The 20,584-nt window shown below is 42.5% G+C and overlaps 1 protein-coding gene across 1 annotated transcript in view; it reads right to left on the minus strand.

Moving 5' to 3' along the window:
- The window catches only part of LOC116390812 (calmodulin regulator protein PCP4-like), a 29,077-nt gene extending 17,049 nt beyond the window's left edge, over positions 1–12,028 (minus strand). The window contains exon 1 of the mRNA XM_031860907.1: positions 11,847–12,028. Coding sequence (XP_031716767.1) covers positions 11,847–11,855 — 9 coding nt within the window. The 5' untranslated portion in view covers positions 11,856–12,028. The remainder of the gene's footprint in view (positions 1–11,846) is intronic.
- Between the last annotated feature and the right edge of the window lie 8,556 nt (positions 12,029–20,584).

The following is a 20,584-nucleotide window of genomic DNA, read 5'->3' on the forward strand; positions in this document are numbered from 1 at the left end:
CCCTTACTTTCTTCTTTTTTTTTTTTTTTTTTTTTTTCTACACGACGCTCTGGGGGGGGGGGGGGGGGGTTTGCAATACAGCAGTAAAACTCTCAGCTCACATAATGCGGTCGACACCAAGCCAAGAAGTACTAATGCCTTCATGCCCCAGAAAAGCCTGAAATCACAAAACTACAAGGGCTTCTAGAATAAAATAGAAAACATTTGCTTGTTTTTTATCTAAAAATACTTTGATTCACAGCAATTTCCACTGAGAAAAGCACTGAGGGGAAGAGGAAGGAAGGGGGGAGTAACACATTACAGCTCCTCTTCAAATAATTTCTTCAAACTCCCATCTGTTACACAACTTAATGAGCCTTGAAATTGGCGAGGTTACATTTTTCGGTGTTCCTTTCATTAGCGTGGGTGTCGCCGATCTCTGGGGATTGGTTTCCTCATTTTGGGATCGGTAAAGCGCGCTGCCACAGAGCAACGTTGCAGCGATGAAAGGAGCAACAAACTAACCAGCAAGCCGGTAAATAGACGAGGGAGTTCCCTGTGATCAGCCAGCTGATTTACACAAGCTGTGCGCTGGGTGAAAGTGCTTCACTCTGCAACACGCTTAATCATGTGGCGAGAACGAGAATCTGTTTGTTTTTTCAATTAAATCACAATAAAAAAACAATCAAGCCAATGAGTTGAGATAGCACAACACTTGTTGTCCCAATTGACCCTTCGATAAGACCTCGTAAAAATGTGATTTCAGAGAAAAAAAGCCGACAGAACGGTCAACAACATGCGTTGGGATGATATGTATATCCAGGATGTGAAACTGATTCAGCGGTGAAAACAGGTTAAAAAGATAAAGAAGCTAAAGCCTACAGATCACAGAGGGAAAGTCAACCAGCACATCACCTCGTGATGTTAAAATCAACACTGTTCCTGGAAAGCTGAGTAGGTCTTTCTTCACTGTTACAATCATTTTAAAGCAAAAGCAGCATCTGTGTACATTCAGTATATCTTCTGTAGTTAGCATAGCATCATTGCTAATGCTGGTTAATGATGTGCTAATGTACTCTGCTAATGTTAGCGCCACAGATTTTCACGTGGAAACGGAACATTTTAGAAACGTACATCTCCGGGTAACAAGTGTATCTCTATTATACAATGATGATGCATATCTAGCAGGAAGTCCACAAAACCAGCCCGAAAATAAAGAAACCCTGGTCGGAGCTGGCAGATGCTACGCTATGATAGGCCAGTTCGAGGGGCGGGACTTAGCGAAGGGTGAATTGTGTCAAGAGCGTACAGAAATGCGGTGGACTCGTTTCAGTTGATTTAAAGGAATAGTTAGAGTAGAGACAGCCAGTAAGCAGCCCTCTAGTTCATCTTCATCTTATCTAACAGCTGGCCTGACAGTCTCCACAGGCATTGATTGAGTCCAGTAAGACTCACATCGCGGCATCCTGGATCTGATTGTAGCCCCGCCCAACCTTTGTTCCACGTCATCACTTTCTCTCACCTGCCGCTTCTTCTTCCTCGTGACAAACGGAAACGTGGAGTTGTCGTCAGCTGGCCGTTTCCTTCTTGGCTTAACGGTTTGCGTGGGACATTAAAGCCTCTCGCTATACACAGCAGATGAGAATGAGAAAATCAATATTGTGTATCCTGAAAGCTTCTTACTTTGTTAATCTGTGATAGCTGATTCATAAGCATGGCTGGCATAATGCGATGATTGATGTTTTGGCTTCGTCTGGCTCAGCAACGCTGACCGTTTGTTTTTTTTAGCTTGAGAGCTAAGACCCGGAGAGACTTGTTTGCTCAGAGGAAGGCCAGCCTGTTGGCGGTCTGACTCGGTTGCTCCGATACAGTGCCAAGGGGGGGGGGGGGGGGGGGGGGGGGGGGGGGGGGTGTCCACGTGGTACAGGGAGCTTTCGCCATACGTAACCAGGCGACCCAGATAAAGATCCGGTCTTTTTTTTTTTTTTGTGGGCCAAGCAGCAGGAGAGTAGCTTTGCAAATGAACTGAAAAAAGAGCAAGGTGTTCAAATTAAGACTCTAATTATGAGGAACGGTGAATCTGTCCCTGCTCGTGCCGTCCCACCAGAGACCGTCGAGCAGGAACATCTCATTGAACAACTTTCCAGAGAAGAGAAGCGCCAGGCATTTGATATGATGATAATGTGAGGAATCAGAATCGACTCGTAGTTTGGATCCTTTCTCCATGCCCAGTGGGTTCCGAAACATCCCACAGTTTGAAGTGTCGAGCAAAGTCATTTTAATCAAAGTAGAGCGGTGGAGGAAAACGAAGGGTGAGGAATTGGGGGAAATAATTTAATAATACTGTTCATTCGTTTCTGGGGTTATTTTAAGACTTGGCAGCTTGGCATAGTCCGAGAGTTCTCTGACACACTCAATGGTCATTAAGAATTTAAAAAAGCAGAAGTAGGCCACAGATAACTCAAGCAGAAAGAACAGAAGGCCAAACTGCCTCTTCCTCTTTCTGTTCGTCAGGCGTGGGGCAGAGACGGATGAGTCGCTGGTCTTTAAAACACCAGCTCACGGATGTGTAACGGACCGCATTGATCCGTGATCCGTACGGGTCCCGCCCACGGTTCAGTACGCGTGTGAACACTGTATTAATTACTCAATTCAAGCGTCATAGTGTGGAATAAAGTTTCACCGCAGACAGTTATAGGCCAATATTCAGTCAAAAATGCTTTCTAGTCGCTCATCCCTAATAGTGCCACATTGTGAGCAATACATCTGTGTTATCACCGGAGCTACGAGCTAACGGTGGATCCAATCAGTTACGTTATGATGCATTCATGCTCTCATTCATTCATGCATTCATGCTCTATTCAGTAAAGATAAGTATTGGGTATTCAGTATTGGGTTAAGGTAAATTATATGTTGTCATGATGTGTTTAAATGTAATCTTGTAAAATGGAGTTTTTGTTCAGAAACTTGACTACATACAGTTGTTTAAATGAGATTCTTTCACAGCAGTATATAGATATAAGAGATAAAAGACTTCCTAACACTAGCTCTAAGCAGCTTATAATACATAATTATAACTACAAATGCCCCAAAAAATAGAGAATATAGATGACTATAACAAAGTAAAAGTATAACATATAGAATAATATCGCTCCCTTTATTTTCTGCTAATCCGATCCGTCACTCAAAACCGTGATGCAGTATGAACTGTGAGTTCTGTGATCTCATACCAGCTCAGGATCATGAACAGACCATCAGGGGTTCACCATCAGACCGACTGCTCCAATTTCCCTCCACCTTTTTCCTTATTTTTGGACTAATAAAGCTAACTGATCAAACCATCTAACACAATTTTTCCTCATAACCTCTCATGTTTAATAAATGTGGTTCTGAGGCGCCGCCTTATGAAACCGTTCCTCAAAAGCTGCTGTGAATTTCAAGTGACATCTGCAGAGGGCATGTGTTGGCTTCCAGCGTGTGCCGGCTCAGACGAGCGGCGTTTGTGACAAGAGTTGCTTTGAGGAAACACGGCGATAGAAAAGGCCCGTGGGGACATGAGCGTGCTGCAGGATTTATGAAAGGAGAAGAGTTTTTGCTGATACTTACCCTGAGCGTGTTTAATATCATCTCAACATCTGTCCAAAGACGCAGTTAAAGTTCAACTACCAATGAACTGATTTTTAAATTTCATCGTGTGTGTCTTGTCATCAACATCCAGGAGCATAAACAATAGCATATATGGATCTACTGGGCTCTCAGGTGGCGGGTCAATCCCAAATGAATCGAGATGCGATGACATACGTTCGCTGTCAGCTCATGATTTGTATCCGCTCCCTAAATCCATGTTTTACCGCCGTGCCAACTCCTACAAATCTCCGTCCACGTTGCCAGTTTGTCTCATCTTTGCCCCTTCCTGGAACATCCAAAGAGACACAATGTTTACTTTGAGCAGCAGGTTTTTTCCACATGAGCTCCTTTTAGAACTGAGCACAGATGTTAGGCTCCATTTAGTCCGTAATGGGAAGAGCACAGAACACCATCAATAAAACTACGGCTTTTTTTTATCCTAACCAGTCCGGCACAGTGCTGCATAAAGCTGACGCAACTGTCCTGACCTGCTCTGCAAGTGGCCATATAATGAGATACACACTTAATTCTGTCGTATTTTCAAATTATGCTTTACATCCTACTCAAAATGGAGATACAATAGTACAAGTCGGTGAACTCCAGCTCCTTCCTGTTACAGCTACTTCTACTTTGTACACTGCAGCTCATAATAATCACCGACTGAATAAAGACACAGGACATAAAGTGCCTAAATCTGCCAGCAGGAACGTTCACAATGTTCTGTGGAGTCGGAGGCAATTTGCTGATTTGACACAACAGTCCTGCTGAAGAACAAAGTCAACTGCAGCAGGTGTAAAATTGAGAATATAGAAGTGTATTAACCTGCAATGCAACATTACCAAGGGGACCATACAACTATGCTGTTTTACATAAAAATCAGCCAAGAGGAAAAGATTTATAATTCACAATCTATCATGAGTTGATGGAAAGCAAATGTTTCATCTGGATTTAATCAGACAGTATATTACCGTCTCACGAGGAACCTGGCTCCTCAACAGCAAGTCTAACCTTTGGTAGTCTCTTTATTCTTTATAGGTATTGTACGGTATATGGCTGTGATTGTCTGCGCATCCCAAAAAACTGAAGGAGCAAAGTCTTTATGACTTAAGCCTCAACATTACCAGAAAACCTCACTATTGAGCTCTGCATCTCAGTTGTCATAATAAATCTCCGGAGACGAAGAAAGTGTTTTAAATTTCATTCTCCTCCTTGAACACAAGTATGAACACTACCTAACGTTGTGATTCACCCTCATTCAATGTCTTGTTCTGACGTCCTCTATCATCTCAGACTCTGTGATTACAGTCTAATTATTGACCAAAAAGAAGAAAAAAAAGCGAATTTGTCAATCGTTGTTTTGCAAGACATTAAAGCGGCTAAAAGATAACTATATAAGCTCACGTAATGATATCTGACCCACTACTTTTGCAACATCTAATACCATCCATACCATTTGTAAAATCCAATATAACCAAAGCAAATCAACAATAACAGTCTGATTTAGAGCCTGAAGGAGTGGATGAGGGCAAAGTTACACATTTTAACACTTTTTTTATAACTGAGGTTTCACATTAATAGTGATGACTGAGGGCACAAAACAGGCTGCACATTCATGTGCCTCTACCACCATTTTTTTTCCATGGCGCAGATATCTAAACGGGGGAACCTGCAGTCACAAACCTGTCTCTGTAACCTGCTTACTTAATAAATTGGCCTGCAGACCCCTGCAGTCCCTGAAGTGTTATTTTCAGCCTGGAACCCGTTTGAGAGTGACACTGTAATGATTTTGTGGGAGGTAGATTTGCAGCGAGCAGCAGTAATGTCGCTCTGCTAATTCAGCCCTTCCCCACCGGCTACGCTCGTAAGGTGAATGACTGAAACACACACGCAGGGTGCACTGCTGCCGACGTTGCTGAAGTGCATGATTTTCCTGACGGCGATGCACGCACCGAGCGCCGATGAGAAGACGGGTTAAACACCGAGATGCTGCCTCTTATCACATATTAACACATTTTATGGTTGTCAAACTGTACTTTCACATCCCAATCTGTTGTGTTACAATTTGGATGCGGATGTAGAATATTAATGTTCACCAATAACATATAATGTTTGACCATTTTTCATTTATTTCAGTATGAATTGCCATACTTTTTTGACCTGAAAAGCCGAAACAGAAACTTTAAAGAGGATTTCTTTCTTTCTTTTTTCTTGCATACACGTAGTTTGATCTGACGTCCACTCATCCATCAACCACAGCATGAAAGGAGCTCGGTAAACACCCTTCCAAGCACTTCACTAAAGCAACATTTTGAATAAAGATGTCAATTAATTTTATTGATTCACTTTATATCGCTATCCATGAAACTGAGGAACAGGAACCCGTCATCCTTTTGTACACAGCTTGTGGCTGCATAATAATCAAGACAACAACCGCACATGCATTACAAAAACTGTTTTCATCGCAGTCACTTAACCACCCAGTGTGTGTGATGGTTTCACTGTGCGTTCAGCACCGATCCAAGTGATTTATGAGGCTGCCGTTGAGTAAATAGCCGTTCATATCTTCTTTGCTGTTGATAAAGATCGTGTTGGTTGATGGAGTGTTTGTTGATTAGACTCACGGGGGAAACCTGATATGAATCAACAAAAAGATGTGATTGTTTTACAAAAGGAAATAGTATAATTAATGTAACCCTTTAAGGTGCTTTTAAAGCTTTTAATTTGATAATACCATTTAAAAACACCTCTTGTGCTAAGTGACTGCGATGCTAATGACCTTTTAAAATGGTTACAAAATGTTGCCGCAGCATTTGTTTTCGGCAAAGAGAGCATGACATCATCGGAGAGTGCCATTTAAAGTTGTGATTACTTTCTCTGAAAGGTTTTTATTCAATTGTCTTCTTAACGAGACTAAGAGTCTACAGGTTGTTTGAATGCTTACATCGGCAGGTATAATGTTGAACAAGATCACCACATAAGTTTAACGTGTTGGCATGCTAACAAGTGCAGCTCCTTATCCAATGCGAGGCTCCGAGGGTGGCGTATGCTGTACAGATTGTAAAGCCCTCAGAGGTAAAATTGTAATTTGTGATATTGGGCTTTGCAAGAAAATTGAATTAAATTGAATGTCTGTACACAGTTTCATGGCAGTTCATCCAACAGTTGTGGCGATATTTTAATCTGGCTTAAAGTGGTGGAACATCCAAACAGATGTAACTGTCCATTACACTAAAAGTACTTTTACAGGATAAACATCCGTAGATGCGTAATTCCATCAAAATGGCATTATTGCTAGTGCAGACAGTCCATTACAACAGCAGCGACGGACTAACGGCAATAACTCACAACTGGGTGAGTATTTATTTTTGCAAGTTTTACTCCACTTACAAAGCTGAGCCAATTTAACCCCCGTGTGCCATTAGGATGAAAAACAATCCCTCCAACAGAGGTCCATCTGCCTTTTGGACAGCTAACAAGAATCTGGCCTCGACAACATTGGAGGCTGCAATACAGCAGATCAACACAATCCACAAAAATCCCCTAATCCAGCAGTACATGCTCTAAAGCTGCTTAATGTTTGATGTGAACATAGGGACAAACCACTTCCTGTTGTAGGTTTACAATCTGTGGAGACCAGGACAGATTGATCAATTGGCTTCTGCAGCAAAAAATGCTGATTTCTACCCTCGGATACAAGGTACATTTAAGGGATTGAGCATCTTATGATAAAACCTGCTGAAGTCAGCTTTTAAATGACGTGGAGAACAAACTGAACTGTTCAGAGCACAAGAAGAGAGGAAAAATAACTTTCTCTGAGGTAGATTCTCATATCTACCCCACATAATGACCCCGAATGAAAATGTTTGCCAACTGCTTTTTTCAACATGATGCATCCAGCTGCAGTGGAGAATGCATCCAATGTGGGTGAAGACATTAAGATGGTAAATTTTACTACAACTCCTCATGCAGTTCCTACCTAGTCTCATATAGCCAAACCTTTTCTTTAGCGCTGTGTCAGCGGTAAAGGAAGGTCTGGCTCCACACATTATTATTCTGCTATAGGGGGGAGAAACGCTCTGGCTCGTTTGTATTTCTTTAAAGCACTCACAATCATCTTGGGCGGCGCGAAGCACATGATGCAGCGAGGAGGAGAACGTCTGATGAAAAGGCGGCTAAAGCATTTCAGACTTCCCAAAGCTTTGTGTTGAGTAGCATCAAACAAGAAGATGTCTGGTCTGAAGATGTCAGACCAGCATAAAATATATAGACACACTGGGAGGACAGATGGTCACTGCCTCAAAACATCATTTGGTGAAGAACAATAAACCCAAAGGGTGATCTGCTGTTGACGAGTTCACGAATTTAAGTAAAATTAGACTTTGCTAAGTAAGCAAAGCTCTTTTGAAGCTATTCCGAGTTGCCTGATTTGTGCTGACTATTAATGTGGTGATGTCATCATCACATCCCTGGTGGGGGTTATTTCAGTCTAAGTGCTTGGAGAAATTTCAATCTCTGCTTTAAAGAAGATTAACGGCTCTTTTTTTTCTGTTAAATTTATGTTTCCTGTCCATGGGCTGTTGAATTTCAAAGTAAGGTGGGTCTAATTCAGAGTAGCTTGAATACTGTATATGACTTCTCACTGCAGCTACTGACATAACCAAAGGCTTCTTCTTTTTTCTTTCTTTCTTTTCTTTTTTTTTTTGGTATATATTATCATTAAAAAGCATCCAAAGAAGCTGGTACTTGTTATGATCTGGCAGTCCATCAAGGCTAGGTTTATGCAAATGTTTTAATTAAGCTAATTAGCATTCCTGTCCATTCCCAGCTGGGGAAACTTGTTCTAAAATGTTGCAGGCCATAAAAATTAATGGTGGGGAAAGAACTCCCATCAGTTCTCAAATGCACATACACGTGCATTCAACTTTCTATATACTTGCTTAAAAAGACAACCACCACATCTGTGTTGGTGCATTGAGTGACAACAGTATGTGAAAATGCTGCTTTAACGTTAATTAGCACAGAGCAGAGTATGGATAGGTGTCGAGCTAAGATCAATACTGTCTGAGGATATCTTTGACTTCATTTAGACACCGTCTTCAAAGCCTGAACTGCTTCTTCTCCCACTCGGCAACAAACACAGAGGTGATGTGACAGAAAAGTAATTCTTACAAGAAACTGCAGAAACATTTGGCTGCTGTCGTATGAGCTTTTTTTTTTTTTTTTGGCCTGAGAGGCAGCTTAGTTGTGAGTCGGTGACTGCAGGAAAATAACAGCCGGATGCAATTTTGTAGTCCGAAATTACCTGCGACTCCACAGGAGTTCAAGCGTCCTTGGAAAATGTCCCATGAAATGTGCAGTAACTCTTGAGAGTGGCTTTTTCACTGCAAACCTACCTAACCTTTTATAAAACCCACTGACCTCCTACAGACAACTGTGACAACTTCCAATGATTCGTGGACGTCTCCTTGTTCACTGGGAAATGTAATCCTTGCATCCATCTTTGGTGTTTTGAACAAATGACAGAATTTTACACAATTGATTCAGCTAAATTAAAGAGGTTTTTTTTACCTGACCTAGGGGGCGCTTCTGCATTGCATCATTTTGTAATCTTACTTCCGTTTTAGAGTGGAAGTGCGATTACTTTGATTAGCGCTGTCAGCTTAATTATCCTTTACCTGCCAAAACAATGTGTCTAAGCTTTTAGAAAAACATCTTTTCCTGCAAAAAGTAACCATTTAGATTCCCAATATGTGATCAGTTTATCCAAATACCGCCTATTTGAAAATTCACGGCGATGTTCTTGGAGCTGCTGGCTGTATGAACCCGGCCAGTTGGCATATACAAAAAGCGCATGTGACAGTCTTTCTGTATTTACTCTCACCAACATAAGGGATAGACACAGGTCCAAACTGCATGTTTAAACATCAGGGGTATTAAGAATAATTAGAAATCAAATCAAGAACCACTTATTTGGCAATAGTTAGATGGCTAGCCAGCTAGTAGCTAGATAGCTAGATCCTAGCTAGCAGACAGACAGACAGGTTGGCTTAAATAGCTCTCTAGTTGATTTAAATGATGTGACCACACAAGGCTAACAGTGGGGGTAGCCATCTTGGAACCTGGGGGTTTTCTGGTGACTCTTTCTCAATAGGACAAAGTCAAACTGTTTGCTGTGACTCTGGGAAGGCCTTTTGTTGCTTAGAGAATCAAAAACATGTCAAATACGTGAACGCAACACCACCGAGAAGGAGTGAAGACAAACGGCAAACTATGAGACCTCAAAGATGTGAAGGCTGACTGTCATGACGGTTAGTAATCGTGTCAGTAGCTTAAACTCTACTGAGTGGTACAAAACACGATACCGTGTCTGAGTCAGCCATTTTCCACCATCTGGAGCACTTGGTAGTTTTTTGTTTTTTTCAGTCTCTCTGGTGCGCTTGTTCATTCCTCCTTGACATGAACACACTGACAGCAATCTAAAGCTTTAGGAACTTTGATTGTTTCATGGATTTTTTTAAAGCCTTGGTTCATTTGCCAAAAGACTGATAGAGAAGGAGCAAAAGGTAAGATTAAGGGGTAGGACTATATTACCTTAGAGTGTTGTACTTGTTCCGGGCAGGTTTGTGTAGATAAGGAGGGGGAGAAAGAGGGAGGAGGAGAGAACAAGGGCAGAGGGTGTGGTGTGGAGGAGAGGCAGCGCTGCAGTGCTGACCACTGTGAGACTCATCCATCCAGAACGTGCTGAGCTGCTCTGCTTCAGGTAACTGGCTTCAACTCAAGTTTGGCGCCCGAATTCTTTGATTGAGAACACCTCCACTCTGCAACATTACTCAACGCAACATAAACTAAGCAGAAAAACCACTGCACATCCTCTCCACTGCCTCCTCTTCCTCCTCCTCTTCACATTCGCACAGGGGCCCTGCTCTCCTTAAAATGACACCTCTTATAATCAACAGGAGTTGGCAGCTTATCTTTGCTTTGCACATTATTACCAAACAAAAAGGACCAGGTGTTTTGCTGCCAGCAAGGGATTCAATTATTTAACAGCTGTTCTAGCTCCTGGTGTGTGTGTGTGTGTGTGTGTATGTGTGTGTGCGCGCGCGCACCCTGACTTCATCTTTTATTGAGGCAGCCGGTGAATGACTTGTTACAAACAGCTCACAGGGAAGTACGCTGATGTCTGCCACCGATCCATTTGAGGGAATGACGGACCGTATACCCACCAGACTGCAGGATTGAACTCGAATAACTCTGCCTTCTTAACCTGAAGGCATTTGGACAATTTTCTTAAACCTGGGTACCTGAGTTTGAAGTGCAAGGTCTGGGGAGGTTTACTGCTGCTGTTACACAAATGTGCCTGTAAGCACATACTCTCAAAAAGCAAATATATACCCACATACATACGTGCGCAAACACGAATACTCCGACAACTGCAACTGCATCTTACTGTTTTAACGTGCAGCAGAATATACTAGAAACTGCTTGTTGGATAAAGTGTCAAAGCAGAATTTAAAGGCAAAGTAATTCACGTTCAATCTCCATTCTTTTCAAGAGGCACAGTCAAGAGTCACAGCAGTGAAAAGCTCAATGTGCGGCATCAGAGGGGCGCGAGCTGTGGGAAAACCTCACAGCAGTTTTCCATTGCAAGCTGAAACCCCCCTGTGGATTCTATTTATACTAAGAGATAAACCTATACGTCTACTATCATCCACAAACAGGTCCACTGTATCCTTACTTTAAATCACTGTTTTTATGACCGACAAAGTAAAAAAAACTGTTCTCTTTTGGCACAATACGCTTCTCAACTTATTCACGGTGCGCTCAATTTTCGGCACATTGGTGTCAAACCACGAAGATTAAAATCCCGATTGATCGTGAAGTAGGTCTGAAACATCGTAGTGAAAAATAAACACCGTTATCTGTCGTAAATCCACTCTAGTGCCGCTTCGGGAGGGAGCAGCCCGCGGCACATTGATGCGCCCTGGGGTTCCCTCCACTTTGACCGAGCAGCTGTGCAGCATCTGACACTCCGTAATGATTTATATCCGCGCTGCAACAGTAAATGTCGGATCAGAAATCTCATCAGTTAGCACAAAATCCGTCGACAACAGCAGCTTGCCGTGGTCGTTAAATCTCTCATAAACGACGGTTCCGCCTGTGCGCGTTAGCGCGCGCGTCGCGCGTAATTGGGTTAAACCCGACCGTTTCTTTGTTTTAATAAAAACATAAAGTAGTCCTACCTCGCTCATGATGGACGGTAAAGTGGAGGTTTTCTCGGCTGCTTCCAGTACGCGAGTTGCGGAGCGAGAAGTTTCAGCAACAGTGGTCTTTACAAGAGTGGCTCGCCGCGGACAGAGGAGCTTTATAAAGTGTTAAGCCCAACTCCTCCGTGTCATCGCGTCACCAATAAACCAATAGGAGTGCCGTGGGCAAATGTGTCTCCCAAGTTACCACCCAACTCTTTAAAATATTCATATGCTGGGTAAGCCCCTTTTCATCAGAATCAGCCAAACGGAGCTCGTCTCCTCCTGTTGACGGGAGCGCCGGGAGGCATTTCATGCACCAGTCATCATGTCATCAGTAGAAATTGTTATTTCACTAAATTTACCATTGTGAATCCCACCTGAGTGCGTGCACTAGTGCGTGGGTGTGAGCTTCATAACAAAAGCTCTCAAGTAAAATTATGTTCTGCCTTTGTGTCTTTTATTTCAAAAACAGGGATTTACAGTTTGCCTGTGGTGCTTCACTGTAACATAAAGTGCTTCTTTTAATGCACCATAATGTTTATATAAGGTCCCTACATTTTATTGTTTTATCTCATGAAATGTGTTGTGATGTTTGCCGGGCACCTCACATTTATTGTTAATTACATCCAGTAAAGGTTTACAGAATAAGCTAATTCGATTTTCTCTGGTGAATTCTCTAACAACAGCATGTTAAATTTATTGCATCAGAGAGACCGAGCATTGCGTTTTACCATTATTACATTTCTTACTTGAAAGAAAAAGTGCTTGTGATTTTCAAAGAACAGTGTCTATTTCCAGCAGCCTTGTGTAATCCCTTTGCTTCAATCTAACTGCATCCAGCTCTATCAATTCCCTCCTTTTCATCCCCTTCAACATCAAATTGAGACGGCTAATTATCGTTTGTCCTAAATCCATACGTCCATTTGTAAAAAATCAATACAGGCGGTGGTGCATTCAAATAGCAAACAGCAACTTGACTCAAGCCAGAGAAACCTCCATCTGGTTCCTGCACATCTAAACGGAAATGGTTTCGGACAAAGACAATCGGCACCGATATTCAAAGCTCTGATGTGGATGTAACATGAAGGCTGTGCAGCTTCCTTATGGAGCTTCGGTGAAGTCCCAATGGAGTCTTGATGGATGGGAGAATTGGAACCCGATTACAAATGAAGCCTAACATCTCTGCTGCTCCGGCCTGACCTGTGTGTCTCTTGGGTGTCTGTCAATGCGCCTGACAAACTGGAGCGGATTTGCACTGAAGAATAGCTTCGGGGTCCTTGTTCTGCAAAAACAAATAGTCCTCATATCGCTCTGCTCAAGACAGTTTGCGGGAAGGGAGTCGTGTTGGTAGATGCAGCACAATATGTGATGCCTGCAGCGTAGCCGAGCTCGTGTTGTCATCAGGACGCCTGCGGGACATGATGAAGTTAGAGACGCTGGTCAGATCACACGTGAGGAAGTGGCTTGAACTCAGTAGTGTGTGGCGTTGGGTTGTTGTACGTCTATCTTCGCAGAAGTATCATTGCACGAGTTCAGACATTTGGACAGCGTAGTAGGGAGTCCTCTATGAATTTGGAAACTTCTTTAGTGGAGGGATATTGTGCGGCGATGAGTCCATTCCCAGGACCGACCTTCATAAAGTTGTAGCTTCAGGGTGTTGATCAAGTATGCTCGGTGACGTAACCAAACGCAACTAACAGATACATTGATCAGAGATGAAAAGGAACACAGCTGCTTTTTGTCTTCGAGGTATAGAACTCAGTGAAACATTTCAGGCAGGATGCCACCTGCAGGCAAGACGTGATGTTTAAGTCAGAGGAACAAATGATTGCACATTGTGATAGAGGGGGCACGTGAAGGGAAATGTATGCCGACAGTGTTCGCATTCTATTATCGCTGAATAAAACAGTCTGTGATGAGATGAGCGTATAGTGTAAACCAGCAGGGCTCTGGATCCATGATTGATAAGCACAACTCTGCAGTCACTCGTGTCAGGTTTGTGCATCTTCATGTGGGACCTGAATTGATTCACTTCGGGCTCAGTGGATTGTTATATTGCAGTCTCTTTAGTGGGAAATGTTGCACTTGCTTATTTTATTTTACGTAAAAATGACGAATGAAGGTTATGGTGGATTTCTTTCCCTGTAGAGCAGTCGTTATCTTTTTGTGATTTTGCACTTAACAGTCTAAAAAAAGACTCTGCAATGCATGTACAGACCGTAGTTCTTACTCCTGTGGTGTTACAGCCAAACCTCACTCCACACTGTGTAAATGCATCACGACTAAAAGCTGAATTTGTTATTATGTTGACTGATTATAGCGCATTGTTCTCTGCTTCTTTGATCTCTCTGTGAGGTCTTTTCTATCTGTGTCTTATGTCACATTCCACCGCGTAGTTCCGCTTTGTTGTATTTCCATCAGGGTTTTGCCTCATGAATTATTCTGAACAAACACCTTTATTCTGCTTTGTTGTGTAGCTTGATCTGGAGATACTCCTCCCTCGGAGAGTTGCACGGCATCTTCCGTGTGTGTTTGTGCTGACGTGCTGCACACATATATGTAAATGTCTGTTAACTAGGCCTTTTGGAGATGTTTGGATATCATTTTTCCAAGACTGAAAGTATTTTGCTGTTTCGTTGGGAAGCTCCAAGTACAGAGAGAGAGAGAGTCCATGCTCTGTCATTTTAAATGTCACTATAAAAATATCCATAGTTTGTCAGCCGCCATATGTGATGTAATACTGTCTATTGCTTCTGCTCTTTTGTGCTCAGCCAAGGCCTGGAGCCAAAACTGCTTTTTACTATTATTTATTTAAAATGATATATATTATATCAGCAGAAACCCTTTGATATGTACCACCTCGTTTTCAAGCCGGTCCCAAATTTCAAGCTGCACTGAATAAAATGTAACAAGTACAAAAGTGTTGCCGCTGATCATAAAGATTCTGGTATTAATAATTTTGATTCAACCTAATCTCTTCCACCTGAAAAACGAAATGCAAAGGCAATAGTGGATAACAATTGAACTGCTCGGACATATGTTGTTACAGTGGCTTTGTTTTGTGATTGTTTTTCCGCTTCAGTGTAATAACCAGGCGGAAACCTCCAGTCCTGGAAAGTGAAGCCAATGCCGAAGTGCCTTAAACTTGTATTGTCCCTAATGGCCAGCAGGGGGCGACTCCTCTGGTTGAATTTTATGAGAAAATGACCAGACTTCTCACTTGATTTATTACCTCAGTAAACATTATAAACATGAATTTATGGTCTCAAACGCTAGTTTAAAGTCTTCTTCAATACAGCATGATGTTCATTTAGTAAATTATGGTCCATTTAGAGTAAAGCAGAGTGTGCTTTAGGCCAGGCTACCTTGTGATTGACAGGTCGCTATCAGAGCTGATTACAGCATCTCTGTCACTTCTCCGCAGTCCAACTATGGTCACTTCCATCTTTTTGCAAAAAACAAGATGGCGACGGCCAAAATCTACGATAACAATGGACATATTGCCGAACTCGAGGCTTCAAAACCTTAGTCCACAAACCAATGGGTGACGTCTCTGTGACTAAGTCCACTTCTTATACACAGTCTATGGTAATATCGCGAGAGGAGAGACTGAGACAGATCCTGAAAGTGTGTTATCTGACGGCCAACGCATGACAGTTAACACACCGGGTGTGTGTTCAGCAATGTTACTCTTCCATATCTCCTCAGTAAAGTATCTTTATCAAAGGAGAACCAGAGAGCATTTCAGCCACAGATCGTTCTTCCTTTCATCTCTCTCTCCGTCTGAAGAAGCCGCCAGGTTGATTCGCAGGAACACAGAGAGGACTTCTCACCGCAGGGCAATGTGGATGGAAATAAAAGCCTCCTCTGACCCAGTTGAAACTGTATGAACAACATAGATATCCAGAATAATACAAATTTAGATCGCTGTCATCATCACTTTGATCATGACCGTAAATATACATGCATATCAGGTATAATATAAGGTGGTAAGTACTGTAGCTGAGCATTTAAAAACAATAAAAACCAAACATAAAGAGTGTGTCATCGCTATCAAACCTGTATAGCAGTGAATACAGTATCAGTTTTTACCTTCTACAGTTATAGAAATGTATTGTAATTGCAATTTTATAGCATGAAAAATGTGTTTGACATATACTATCTGACTAGTTGAGATATATATATATATATATATATATATATATATATATATATTAATTAATTAATTAACTCAAGAGCCGACTGAGATGGTCCGTTCATGCAGCTATTCTTATAAAATAGTGACTATAATGACAGAAATTCATGTGTTTTCACTAGATTAGTCCAAATCTTTCTAAAATAGTTATACTGGAAAAGTTTCAGAACCTGTTTTTTTGCATTCACATCACATGCGGTCGGATTCGCCGACCCCTTGAATCATCGAGTACAATAGCGGCACCAACATTTGTCTTGGTAACACTGGTGCAGACTCAGTGAGAGCTCGCACAGTTTGAACAACGGAAGCTAAGTGTACAGTATAATTCACACTCAGTGAGCACTGCAAGGGACAGATACATGATGCACAGTTGATGCGCTCGGTACAAAAATACAGTCCACGCGTACACTTCCACCCTGCAGGATTACATAGTGTATGTGTTCTCAGGCACTGTTCCACACAGTTTGATTGTATCTGCAGAGGGAAGTGATTTATCTTTATCGTCATGTTATTTCAGACTCCACACAAGATATGTATCACACGACGAAGAACATGCCGGTGGCTTTCAATTACACACAGATAATAGTGTTTGCTTTGACTGGCAACAATAAATAACATCCTTCCACATTGGCTCTATGTGTTGCTGGACGTTCTCTCCAACGCAACTTCGTTTTCCAGTGCTGTAAATGTTGCCTTTGGGATTGGAGTGAGCCACATGTGATCTTGGGGAGAAGGAGATACTTTTCAGCCTGGTTTCATTTGTGCAGTTAATTAACTGATGAATAAATAAAAGTAAGAAATCTGCGAAAGACGTTGAGGAGCGACAGACTTTCAGCTCGGTGCAATATAATGACTTAATATTTACAAAAAAAATTAAAAAGAAGGGAACATATGGTGCAAAAAAGATGCCAGTGAATGCACTGAGATATAAAGGAAAGCAGCTTCCTCCAGGGAAGTTTATGCGCTCAGAAGGAGGAGAACAAACAGATCAGAGCTGCCAGAAGGAAGAAGAAGAGTGAGAGGATCAAAGGTGCCTTTGAGTGAAAAGAAGTCCAGGTAGACTAGGACAGCTGGTGATGGGGAGAAGATAGATAGTGAGCTATAGATCCTACAGAAAAGAGGGACAGAAGAAAGTAAATATGAGAACTAGAGAGGCCAGGCTATGAAGAAATGGGAGTATTGTGCAAAGGTGCACTGATCTTAGTCAAACTGAGAAAAGTGAGCTGATTTAGAGTGGCGAAATGAATGTGATGGTATGAGAGCTGCAGGTGGGGAGCTAACTGAGGACGAGGAAAGTGATAGAGGTGCAGAAAGAGAAGAGTGAACTGGAGATGATGAGGAGGATGAGAAGGCGATCACGCTCAGGTACGCTGCCTCGGCTGATCATATTGTTCCTGAAAGTGAAATAAAAAATATTGTCTTTCTCTCTTTTCAAGAGCAAGAACTTCTGCAGCTCTTTCTGTTGAAAGGCAAAGAGCAACAGTGATGGTGGTTGTGGGTTGTAGGTGGTGTTGTTGTGCAGCTCAGACTGAACAACAGAACATCTTTCTTCCCACAAACAACCCAGCATCCCTACGAATGACGTACAATGTAGGTGTGCCAATGCTGGTAGTAGTGCGGTTAAGATAAAGGTGTGGAGATCGTGGTGGTTGATCAGTACGTTTGTATTGAACGTAAAGATTGTCATTGAACAAAATCTGTGGTGCTGAAGAATTGTCAACAGTAGTTTGTAGAAAGTTCTGAGTTTAATTCATCACGTTCTATGAAAATGAAACATGAAAACTGTTTTCTGTCCAAATTCTAAGCTAAAGATATATTTACTAATACAAAGGTACCATATTTCTAGGACCACATCATTTTAAGATGGATGTTGATCAGACTCCTTAACTTTCAGTCTGTTAGTTTGTCTGTGATTCAGGGGCCACGACAGAAGAGAGGCCGCCTCATTCCTCTTGTATCGGGTTGTTCTGTTTGTAAGCCTTGAGCCATTTCAGCACGTCTGATTAAAGTACAACCACACGGCCGGCCTCATTCCAAGTGCAGCTCTTATAATTCTGCTCAGGGATGTCTGGATGTGTGAGTGCAATGTTAAAATTGCAGGCTGCGTCTGCTGGATTTACACAAAGGGGTTTATATGGCTCACATATAATTAATATACAGAGCAGTCGAGGCATAAGTCCTTACTACGCCGCCTCTATCATCACATCGTCACACATTTCGTCTCCGTGTTCTTTCAACATAAGAGATTAACAAATGTATGCAGTAATGGAATTTCAAATGGGCAAATGTGCAGGTTTGTCAGTAATTGAGGAATGTTCTATGATGCCGCCTAATTTTGTGACATGGGCTGGTGAGCAGGATGTGTTATGAAGATAAAACTACTGCAAAGCAGTGATAAATGGTAAATGGGCTGCATTTATATAGCTAAAGTGCTTTATAGTTCACCCGTTCATGCACCGATAATGGCGGGGGCCGCCACGGCAAGCGCTGGCCCGCCCATCGGGAGCAACTTTGGGTTCAGCATCTTGCTCAAGGACATGTTGACATCCAGACAGGAAGTTAACCGTTTGCCCTTTCAGCTGCCTCCTTTGTACATCCTAGCATTACTACATATCACTGATTTGTGTGTGTGTTTCTGCACCTCGCACTCTCCAAACAAACGTTGTGTCAAAAAAAGCCCCGGGACATTCTCCTTGTTTTTCAAAGCTGTGGTTGGCAACTTAATCTAATCCTGTGAGCACGGCCACCTCTGGAGAGCCGGAGACAGCGGCCTGCCTGGGATCCTCTTCTTCATGATCTACAGATATTCTCTCTCTCCCTCCTTCCTCACTCCTCCTTTTGTCTTCTTCTTTATGTCCTTGCTTTATAATCCCCTCCTTCGCGGGACTCCCAACTGCTGTCACACTCCTTCGTCACTGTCCGTTCCTGTGATGCTCCCCGTGTTGGAGTAGAGTTGGCGTCTTGCCGAGGCCGGGTCCCGGAAACGCTGCTCCTCGTCAGAGTGTGCCGAGCCATTTTTATAATAAGTGCTATAGCTGCTGGGCACTGAAAGCCACAGAGCCAATCAGCCTCTGGACACACAGCTCACTGAAGACAAGCTAGGGTCGAGCTAACGAGATGCATACTGTGTGTTTGTGAGAGGAGAAGAAAACACATATGCTACATCAGTTCTGGAGGACATAAGAGTGTTCTGTTACAGTAGATCGCATCATTATTTTATCCTATATGTGTTCAAGATCAGAGAGAACAAAAGAAAGTCGGACTATTGAGTTATATCTGACTATTAAATGCCAAAGAAAAGCAAAGAGCTGGATGAGAATATTGATGCCACTCTCATGTTTGTACAGTGGATATGAAGCTACAGCCAGCAGCCCATTAGCTTAGCTTAGCATTAACAGTACTGTCCAAAAGTGACATCTATGTCTCACTAATTAATGCATTATAACCTGTTTGTTTAATTCATAAAAAGACAAACTGGGGTTTGTATGTGTTGGACTATTTCTTGGTCGGACACAGTGGCTTCCTGGAGTCCTGTCGTCACTGTGAGGTGAGACATAATGGGAATTATTTTTTTTTTTTCATCTCCTCAGCCATTGTCGCAAAGATTACCAGATTGCCTATCGTTTTCCTCAGAGCCGAGCAACACAGGACACACAGCATTATGTTTTCCACAGTTACTTAAGTTGATTTCCGCTACACGGGCATAGTTACTGCATAGAAGTTACATTGATACTCTTTGGTAACTGGGGATAGCTACCGGCGGCGCTACCCTCTTCCTGTTTTGGACATTGCACAACCCGTTTTGGTTGTGCAATGGTTCTTTTGTGCCGTAATTGGATCCTTCATTTTCTGGGAGATTGTACCCGGTGGCAGATAGAATTGCACAGTGAAAGCGAGGCTCATAAGGGAACCAATCCAAACATAAATGGGGTCATTATTCAAAAGCTATTACATTGTGCAATCAACATTTGCTTCATAATGATAACGTCAAGGCAAAAACGTGTCCATTGCCACTTTAGGAAAAAAAGGCAAAAGCACTCCCTGATTATGAAAGTCTATTCTTATCTGATCCTACAATGCACACAGGCTCATCTTGCTCGCCTCTACACGCTATAGGCCGGCACCTTCCTCACCCCTCTACACATGCGTTTCCCCGGCTGTGCAGGTCTCCAGCTCTCCAGCTGCCATGCCCATTGGGGATCTCCAGCAGAGCACAGCCAGTTCATTTCATGTCTCAGCTCTGCACACTGCAGTTATTAGTGCCTAATTACTAGGACTGTTGCCAGTCAGAGGAAAGTGATGATGGGCTGTGTTCGCGTCAGTCGGCCTGACTGAGAGAGACGGGGACTGAACTGGAACCCGCTGACTTGATGTCGTGAGAGGGAATTTAACGTTATTTTGCGTACTGGTGAGGTCTGGATTCAATTTGTCTTGCCTTGTCTGTGCTGCTGATCAATACCAACTGTATTACACGGGCAGCGGGGCCAAACCAATGTGCACCGTCAGCACCTGCACCTGCACCTGCATAGTCTTGATG

The sequence above is a fragment of the Anarrhichthys ocellatus genome, unplaced genomic scaffold, assembly GCF_004355925.1.
Source record: "Anarrhichthys ocellatus isolate YVR2014 unplaced genomic scaffold, GSC_Weel_1.0 scaffold24, whole genome shotgun sequence".
NCBI lineage: Eukaryota > Metazoa > Chordata > Actinopteri > Perciformes > Anarhichadidae > Anarrhichthys > Anarrhichthys ocellatus.